This window comes from Cavia porcellus, unplaced genomic scaffold (assembly GCF_034190915.1).
Source record: "Cavia porcellus strain 051 isolate PalLab524CR breed Dunkin Hartley unplaced genomic scaffold, mCavPor4.1 scaffold_17, whole genome shotgun sequence".
NCBI classification, from domain to species: domain Eukaryota; kingdom Metazoa; phylum Chordata; class Mammalia; order Rodentia; family Caviidae; genus Cavia; species Cavia porcellus.
The window spans coordinates 57,199,544-57,209,408 of NW_026947500.1; the positions used below are offsets into that span (position 1 = coordinate 57,199,544).

The following is a 9,865-nucleotide window of genomic DNA, read 5'->3' on the forward strand; positions in this document are numbered from 1 at the left end:
ACCATTTCTTATTAAAATGTTTCTGCATGTCAAAAGAAATCTCTAGCATAGTGAAAAGAAAACCCACAAACTGGGAAAAGATTTTAGTGAACTCTCTCTCAGACAAGGAACTCTTGTCTAAAACATATAAAGAATTTATAAAACTCAGATCCACAAATTCAAAGATCCAATCCAAAAATGGGCATCTGAGATGAATACGCACTTCCAGATGAAGAAATGCAAATGGCAAATAAATACATGAAAAAATGTTCATCATCATTGGTTATTAGAGAAATGCAAATTAAAACCACACTGAGATACCATCTCACTCCTGAAAGAATGGCCAGGATCAAGAACACCAACAGCAACAAATACTGGAGAGGCTGTGGGGAAAAAGGAACTCTGCTACACTGTCGGTGAGAGTGTAGACTGGTGCAGCCTTTGTGGAGGTCAGTCTGGAGATTTCTCAAAAAGCTGGGATTGGAAGTGCCATTTAGTCTAGCTATGCCACTTCTAGGCATATTCCCAGAAGAACTGAAAGCATCATACCACAGTGGTATATGTGCACCTATGTTTATAGCAGCACAATTTGTAATCATCAGATCTTCGAAACAACCCTAGTGTCCATCAACTGAGGAATGGATAAAAAAAGTTGTGGTATTTCTATACAAAGGAGTGTTATTCAGATATAAAGAAGGACCACATTCAAATATTTATCAATAAATGGGCGCATCTTGAGACCATACTCGTAAGTGAAATAAATCAATCTCGCATGTATGAATACCGAATAGTTTCCCTAATGTAAGTAATGATTCAAATATATAAAAATATACAGTAATCAGGATTCCTCATTATGTGGCCTTGAAGCCTATAAAGTTTTCACTTATTAATTGGAAAGGCTTTATTCTGGGCTTCTTGATATTGAAATATTTGAAGCTACACTATATGAAGTTTTATTCAAATATTTCATGGTAAAAGACAGACACTATTGTAACTACTATTAAGTTGGGTTATTTGGTGGTGAAGCACTAGGTTGCTTAAACAGTCATGCTTTGACCTGTCTTGTTATATTGTTATGTCCTGTTTTATCTCAATCTCTCCCTTATTCATTAAAAAAATTATTTAGTTATTTTTTATGTTGTTTTTAATTAAGGGGAAAAATTTTTAAAAATTAGCAGGATATATAATAGTAACTTTTTTGATTTCCTATTAACTTGTTTTGAAGTCCTGTAATACTCCCACAATCTTGTTTTGACTGATTAGCCTCTGTTCCATTCTGTATGATAGTATCAAGTTTGAGAGTATAGGCAACTACTTTGAAGGCAATAAGATTCACTAAGATGCCCATTCTGGGTTGACTATTGTCTCCTTTGGAAGTCCTGTAATATTTAAAATGCTTAAGTTTTATTGGTTGTTCTCTACTGTTTTGTTCAACTTTATAATTTCTAATGAGATAGACAATTCTTTTTAAGGAAACAAGAGACATTGTTGATAACCATTGTTGATAACCTTGTACTCTGTTTTACATCATGTGCTATGTCTCTCCTTGGTTTTGACTGACAGCTTTGTTTTGCCACATTTGACTTTATTCTTTCCCCCCAAAAAAGTAATAAGAACTAAGGAATAATAAAACTGAAAATGTGTAAATTTTGCTGTAAAATAGAGAGGGGAAAAAGTGCTCTGAAGGATACAACAGCAAGTGTGTTTAGGGGTGTTAATTAGCTGACCATGTTAATGTGTTTGGTTGGATCACTGAACACAACTGTTTGCAGTCTCACTGTTTGAATGTCCACTTTGTATGCTTTGATACTGTGATTTGAGCAACTATCTCTAAGATGATAATATATAATCTATTAACTGGTGATTTCTTACTGGTTTTTTTTTGTAGTTCTGTATTCCTTGTACCCTTATACCGCTTTGTTTTGTTTTGTTTTTTCTCTTTTTCCTTTTAAATAAAATAAAAAATAGAAACTCAGTGCTAATTCAGTAGCATTATGATGTAAAATCTAGCAATACTGTTTTTCACTGTTCAAAGTGATATTAGTCTAGTCTGTTATGTTCAATTTTTGCATATGTAAAATAAGGACAGCTACAATGGAGTGAATGAGAGACTATATGGTAGTCATTATGGACTTCCCCAATTTCAGGCCTTGAAGACCTAAAAAGCCTTCATCATCCTATAATGATTTGATGAGTCCTATAGTGTTTGATATGTATTCAATGTGTGTGAAGATGGGGACAACTATTTGGAAGAAAACTAGAGACAATAAGATAGACAATGAAATCTCCAGTGGACTTGCTTTGAAATCCATTTTTCTTAAAATTGTTTTCTTATGATCTGTTTTGTTCTGTTCAATCTTACCCTCTTTAAAAACAAAAAAGAAATTGAGTTTGATTCCATGAAAAAAGAGCCACTGCATTTTGACAGTAATGAAGCTGATAAGGTCACCAGACCTTGGTTTTCAGAATGTGATTCTGTCACCAGTTTTGAGGTGGTTTGAACAAGGAAGCTATTGGAGGAAGGAAGCCTAGACACAGGTTGATGACAGTGTCTATCCAGGCTAAAATGAGGACACTTTAGTGAGCACAGTGAGCCTGGGAGAGGTCAATGTTTGTTACTCTTGCTCATCACTCAATAGTCATGATCTGCAAGAGTGAGGAATCTGGTCGTAGTGCAGGAGGGTTCCTGACCAAGGGTCTGCTTTTGTGATGTGGATCCTCAGGACACGTTTGTCATCAGGATATTACATATGGAATGGATTAATACCAACCCCAAACGCCAGTCCTCTGAAAACCCGCCCAATGAAAGACCCAAGTTGTATGACAATAAAAACACAAGTCGAGATGTGCAAGGAAAGAAATTTAATGAAGCAAGACGTTGAAACCTTTACATTATTCAGTGATGACAGGGAATCCTTGGAAGATTGAGGACATCAGGTGAGAATGTTTTTATTATGTCTGTCAACAATCCTTTTCAACTTTTACCTGACATTGAAAAAAGAGGGAGAAAGAAGTAAAGGTGAGGTGAGTTATTTAGGTTCTGTAAAGGCAGGTCAATTCAACTAAGAGGCTAATAAAGTCTGCCAAAGAAACTAAAAAATAGAGTGGGAAATTCAGTATGTGACCTGGGGCAATTACATCAAGCCATGCATATTACAAAATATCTTAGTCTAAGCCAGGCAACTCCACAGTCATGAGACTAAAGTGTATGTGTCAGGTCTCAGTGGAAGGATTAGGGAACAAGAAGTCAAAGTAACCCAGTTGTGTCTTCTGAATCCTCAGGACTATGGAGATCTCTCAGTTATGCAAAGGTGGCTGGGAGATGAGACTCAGGGCAGGGCTGGGTGGGTCCATAGACAGGACATTCTAATGTGCCTATCAGTCTGCAGAAAAATGCACTGCAGACTGTGAGCTCTGATGGAGGATGGCTCCAGCTCTTTCATTACAATCTGCACACTGCTCACACTCCCAATCCTCCCCAGGACATTACAATGATGGTGACCTTTTTGATGAGTGAAGCTCACCTGCATGAAAGTGACCAGGAACAGAGGAAGTAGGCTTGGTCCTGAAACAGCCCTGCCTAAAACTTATTTATTCTGAGATCACCACAGTAAATACATCATCCAGCGATGGGCCCTGAGATGATGGGACCTGCCCAGGGTGCTATGTGCGTCTGAGTGTATCTCAGCAGATGTGCTATTTGCATCCTTCCTCTGTCCTTGGTTCTTTCTATGAAGAGCATACCAGCAAGATAGGTACCAATGGCACCTGTGTCCCCATGTAAAAGAGGGCCAGACTTATTTGTGTCTGTCTGTCTGTGCAGAAGTCTTATGTATAAAGAGAAAGGAATTACCAGCACTTTCAGTATGATTCCTCTGTATTTTGAGTCAATCTTATTTACGCACTGCTTCACTTCCATCATTGAAGCCACAACTTCTTCAGGTGCTTGGTATTTTTTAATACTCAATTCAAAAGCAAAGTCAGACCATGTCAGGAAAGCTACAATGTCCTTCGTAAGACTTAAACATGGAATAGCATTGGCTGAAACAAAGGTAAACAATTAACATTATTTTAATGGAAGTAAATTTTCCCAGTGGTATCTGGAAGTCAGACAGCACAGAGCAACTTGCACTTTACACTCTAACCCACAATTTTCCAAAACAAACCATGATGCCCTGCATCATGGTTACAATTAACTATGCATCACACATCAGGAAGAGAGCTATGATTGCATGGTTTCAGTTCATTCATTTAGTATTTCAGTCTTTTAAGACCACACACACTATTTTTGCAGTTTCTTTGGTTTGCAGAAAATACTGGTTGACATTTAATACTTACCCGTTTCTGCTAGGTATTTGCACCTCACCAGTGTTGAACATTGCAGAAGAGCAGGTTTTTGTCATTGCTGAAGTACATGGTAGAGTGACAATGTCTTTTTGGAAACAGGGTCTTGCTGTGTATCCCAAGCTGTGTATCCCTTCAGACACATTCTGTTGCCTCAGGTGACCCAAAACTTGCAATGATTCCCCAGGCACTGGCTCTCATGTACTGGGATTCTAGGTGTGTGCCATAAACCAAAGATAGAGGCACAACCTTGGCAAGATCAGAATAGTGAGAGAAAACCTGGGGAAGTGCAGATGAAACCACTAAGATGTGCAGAGGTGCTATTTTGAGGTTAGGCTGAAGAAATGATAGTGTGCCATTAGATAAGCTCTTGGCTAAAAAGCAGCAATTATGAGAAGCAGTTTTATTTAACATCAGAAAGTGACACAAAAGTTACGATGCCTCTAATGTGCAATGAAGTCCACATCCCTATTGACCCATTCCTGACCCCACTTGGATCACAAAAAAAATAAGAAAACATTTGGTCAGTACTGCACATAAAACAAAGACATCTCGAAGGACACTATACAGAGGAGGCGCCTGCCAGGTTCCAATGCAATCCCATGGCAGATGCCACACCACAGGAAGAATTTGGAGAGAGTAGGGTCAGGGGCAAAACAGAAAGAGAACACTTTCATTAAGTGAGCAGAAAGACTAAGAGAGGGTAGTGGAGTTCCAGAAACAAAAAGACAGGCACGTCTTCCTGGAGACCAGAGTAAATTGTGTGAATCAGGAGTCACAGCTGAGTGGTGGAGCTGGATCACCATGCAGCCTAGTAGACACTCAGAGAAGCAGCAGTGCTCCTCTCATCAACAACTGGAGCAAGCAGTGCCTATTCCCTGACCTCATTTTCAGTCTTACTGTGCAGAGACTCAGACTCAGGCTGCACCTTCCTGGATATGGAGCTCTGCAAACATCCTTCCACCAGTGACACTGTGAATTTCAATTTAGTGTTAAGAAGCTGTGGGATTGAGTGGTGTCTCACCGTGTCTGTGAAGAAACTAACTGATAAGTACAGAAGACAGTTTCATGTCTACAGGTGCACACTTTTATATATTTTTTCACTGAATGGATGTTGTTATACACATAACCCCTGAGAAAACACACTCCAAGGGTATGAGCACTTGATCCAAGGCCACAACCCTGAAGGGAACAGAGCCCAGAGTCACAGCTGGGCCACTTCTTACCTTCTGATGCATCCACAGATGAGATGGCAGTAAAGGAGTGTCTATCTGAGCTGAATTCCTACATTTGCCCACAATTCTCCATAAAATTTTGTAGGTGTTGAGAAGGTCATAAAATGAACCCTGAGGTCTTAAGGAGCTGACTCACCAGCACTAGAAAAGTCTGGGTTGTCAACTGTTTGGGACCTCACCCTCCTGCAATTTCTGTCCCTTGTGCTCAGACATAGGCACATGCCTCAGCTGCTGCTGGACTGGCCACCAGCGATACTCACCCTCATAGGGACAAAGAGCCAGAGCCACAAGCAGGAGAGGCAGGCACAGCTTCATGCTGCTTGTTTTGCTTTGAGCTAGCAGCTTTCCAAAGGTGAGAAATCCACACTCTCCACCAGAGCCTTTGGGGAAGGAAAAATGTGGAGCTATTTATTTCAGATCAACCTCTCTCTTATGACACACAGGAGGCATACGTGGCAGATCAGCAGAGCTGGAAGGCAGCCCTTCTTCCTCAGCCAAGGCTGATGACACGCCTTAGGGTCCTCCCTCTATCCAGATTTAGGAAGAGACCAGAAGGGCAACCCAGGGGAAATTTGTCTGTCCCCTAGGTCTCCATTCAGGTTCCTGTAGAAATGGTTCCTAGAGCCTCAGCTTTCCTGAGTATTTCTGTTTTCTGTCTCAGATCAGAGGGGCATCAGGCGACAGTGGTTGTTTGTAAGCACACAAGTACGTACGAAGACCCCACTTTCATACTAAGGACAGCCATGCAAGTCTGTTTCAACTTCACACTGCTCATCTAAACAGATCCTTCCACCCTCTCTGCCCTTGGTTCTTCTGCCTCACCACATAAGTAGCATTCAGCTCTCCTGAATACTTTCCTCCTTTGCAGAAGTTTTGTGTATAAAAGCCCATTTTTTTTCTTCCCTCCCTACTTCATAACATGAGTCCTAGGATGGGGTGCACTTTTCAGTGGAATCAAAATTTACCTTTTCTGTGCACTAAGAGAGCATCCAGTGAGGAGGAGGCAACTATTTCCAGCACAGGGCTGATAGGATGATTCTGTGGCTTCTGTCTTTTTCCCTATGAAACTCAAGAGAGTCAGAAGAAATAGAACATTGGTAGTGTTGATGGCTCACCCAGCATGGGTCCTGATGAGAAGATCATGAGAACGAGGGAACAGGAGAAGAGGGCAGCCACTCACTGCCTTCTGCTTGAGTTTAAGTCCCCCAGCTCAACCTCAGCATGGTGTCCTTTCAGTGAAAGGCTGGGCCAGGTCCTGTCACAGCCATGCACCCCTCTGTTGCCCACTGTGGACCATCTTGCTCCCCATGAACAGGAGGAGTTTTCCAGCATCCAAGTGTCCTGCTTAAATGAGAAGATAATAGAAAGCAGTCAGCAGAGGGGTCAGTCACAGAAGTACAATCCAGTCTAGCCCATGCCTTGACGTGGAGTGAGGTTCTTGAGTGAAAGCATGACTATTTGTGTTCAGATCCACCATTATGGGTTTTTGTATCTGAGAAAAATAATGCAATTTATATAACTCAGTTTTCATATTGGTAACAGGGGCTTAACAACAATACACATAATAGGATTGAGGGGAAGATTAAAAGAGTGTATGTGCTTAAAATTTAACTCCATTTGACTCATACCAGTCTTGAATAAAGATAACAAGCAGTTTTTTGCAATCATTTTCAAGTATGCCATAGGTTGTCAACATTTCCTACTTTACCGTTTGGTCAAGTTCAACAAAACTTGATGTTAACAACTATATAGAAAGTGCTTCCTGTGAACCAGTCTCTTCTGGAACTCAGACTGGAAAAATAGAAGAGCCACCACCATCGCCACATGCCCCAAAAGCAATCATCTGATGCAGAGAAACACAGGCTGTTTTGATAGCAATTGAGATGAAATGCAATTGGATGCTTGTGATGTTTGATGTTTCATATAATTTGGGTATATCCAAAGGATAACGATACACAGTGTGGCATCTATGGATCTCCTTCTAAAGGGGTAGTCATTGTTAGTTCCCTATTACCTTATTTTGAAGTCCTTTCATTTCTTTTTGGGTTGGGTTTTATTCTGTTTTGTTTTGTTTGCTTTTGTTATATGTGATGGCATGGGTAGGTACTTCAAAGTAAGCAAATGATTATTTTAGCCATTTTGGATTTACTATTGTCTTGTTTTAAAGTCCTTTATTGCATTCATTATTTTGTTTTTATTGGTTCTGTTCTATTCTTTTCTGTTTTGTTTGACCTTTACTGTGTCTGAAGGTAGCTGCGGCTAGTTTGAAGACAAAAAGAGGTGTTGTAGTAACCATTGTTGATTTTGTATTGTTTTGAAGTCCTGTGTGATTTACACTGGTTTGTTTTCATTGGGTTTGTTCTGTTGTATTTTCTTCTCTTTAAAATAAAAAAGTGAACTAAAAACAGCTACACAGAATGGTGTATATATCCCACTTGTGTTATGAATGGCGAGGAACCAGCTCATTGTGTCTGAAGCTCCACAATGGTCTTAGTTAAGGAGGGCATAGCTTGTCTACAGTGATGGAGAATCCCATGGTCTCTCACCAAGCTGTGTCATCAGCAATACAACAAACAGAAGCCTACCACAAGCTCTGTTTGAGTAACTTTTAACTCTCCTAGTTCTCGACATCTGTTTATGATGTTTCTTTTATTTTAAGGATGGCAATTTTTATGGCACTCCTGCTTTTTGCAGAGTTGGCTTCCAATGTTCTCCTCTGAGGGAATTGGTGCCGAATGACATTCACTTTGCTCCTGCTTCCCATCTCAGGTTATGCTGCACTGTGCCGCTTGTCTAAGCACCAGTACCAGAGGCTGTACTTTACTATTTAGGATCAGTGACCAGTGATCATTGATCAGCGATCAGAGACCATCTGCCCCGTGACTGTGGCTGCACAGAAGCTGAGTCCCGATCAGCCTGTTTTTCCTTAATTGATGGCTGGTCTTAGTGTGGGCTCACAGTCAGTGTGAAATGAGGCCATCTCTTCAAGTTAGGCTTCCCTTTGAGCAGTTGAAGGAGAAATGCTTGTGTCATTGTAATGATATTGAAAGAAACTCAGGTTGTCCTCTCTATTTGGTGAGCTCTTCAGGAAAAAAACGACTGTCCCACCACCATTACACTGTCATTTGCTGTTCCAAATAAACTTAATACACCAACAACATGATTTTCATTCAAGCTGGACACTTGAATTGTCAAGATGTCCTGTGTTTAGTTGGATCTCTCAGTGAAGAGGATTGGGCCTGAGGTATTCGAGTGCTAGCAGTGAAGGAGTCCCACAAGGTCATCCGAGCTGTCCATGCCCTCCTCTGTGCAGATGCACAGGGGAGACAGGCAGTACTGAGAAATGGGAGTTGGGGGGCTGGGCATTTAACTCAGTGGCATAAGCACCTGCCAAGCAGGCAGTCGTGAGTTTGATCCCTGGTACCAATAAAAACCGAAAAATACAAAAGAGAGAGAGAGAGAAATGGGAGTTGGATCCAGTGACCAGAGGCACCGGAAGCACAGGCAGAGCCACTCGAGCATCTGTAGAATTCGCCGTACTAAACAGAGAGTTCGAGGGGTCTGGGAGAACAGAATTAAGGAATGCAGGAGGCTGAAGGCTGCTTATGTGTGGGCCACACCTGATGGCTAAGTTGACCAGGAACAAACAGGTGTATGGGGTTAGTGGAAAGAATTCATCATAGGAGTGCAAGATGAGCCAAATGAAGTGTAGTTTCCATCTGGCCTGGTTAACCACGGTGGCCAAATGGGTGAGTGAGGTTTGACACCTCCAGAGTTTCTGTCTTTGTTTCCTTTCTGAGCTTCAGATCTAATTCAGAAGGACTTTTAAACCTAATGTGTTGCAGTTTTATAAACAAGAAATCAAAAGTTGCACATTACACTGCCTACGGAGATCAAAAAAAATCTATGCCATGTTAGCAGGAATGCGAACTATGGCATCATCTAAGAAAGAGAGTAGAGATGTTTCCTGACAAATAATAGCAGATGCTAACAGTGTGATGCCCAAGAGTGGTCCTAGCTGCTGAGGAGGCTGAGGTATGAGAACTGCAAATGCAAGGGCAGTTTGAAGAGATCAGGATCATCCTGAGACAAAAGCTCTTTGAAGGCAGAGCAATTAGTGGTAGAGGTACCAGGTGGGGGATTCAATCCATCCATCCATCCATAAACTCTTACGCCCCTTATTTTATCATTGTTAAAGTGAAAAACAGAGAGTAATAAACATGTTTAAGGTTGAACAATTGTGAAGACAGCAGTTCCAGCTCTATCTCTGCGTACATGTAATTTGTTGACAAAGCAGTGTATTCAGC

The 9,865-nt window shown here is 41.0% G+C and overlaps 1 protein-coding gene across 1 annotated transcript; it reads right to left on the minus strand.

Annotated features, from left to right (window-relative positions):
• Positions 1 to 2,826: 2,826 nt before the first annotated feature.
• On the minus strand, positions 2,827 to 6,894 carry LOC134471221 (secretoglobin family 1D member 2-like). The gene is made up of 4 exons (XM_063229288.1): positions 6,674 to 6,894; positions 5,819 to 5,938; positions 3,833 to 4,020; positions 2,827 to 2,964 (listed from the first exon to the last, which is right to left on the minus strand). Exons 1-4 carry the CDS (start codon positions 6,699 to 6,701, stop codon positions 2,941 to 2,943), a joined length of 360 nt encoding a protein of 119 aa, XP_063085358.1. The 5' UTR covers positions 6,702 to 6,894; the 3' UTR covers positions 2,827 to 2,940.
• Between the last annotated feature and the right edge of the window lie 2,971 nt (positions 6,895 to 9,865).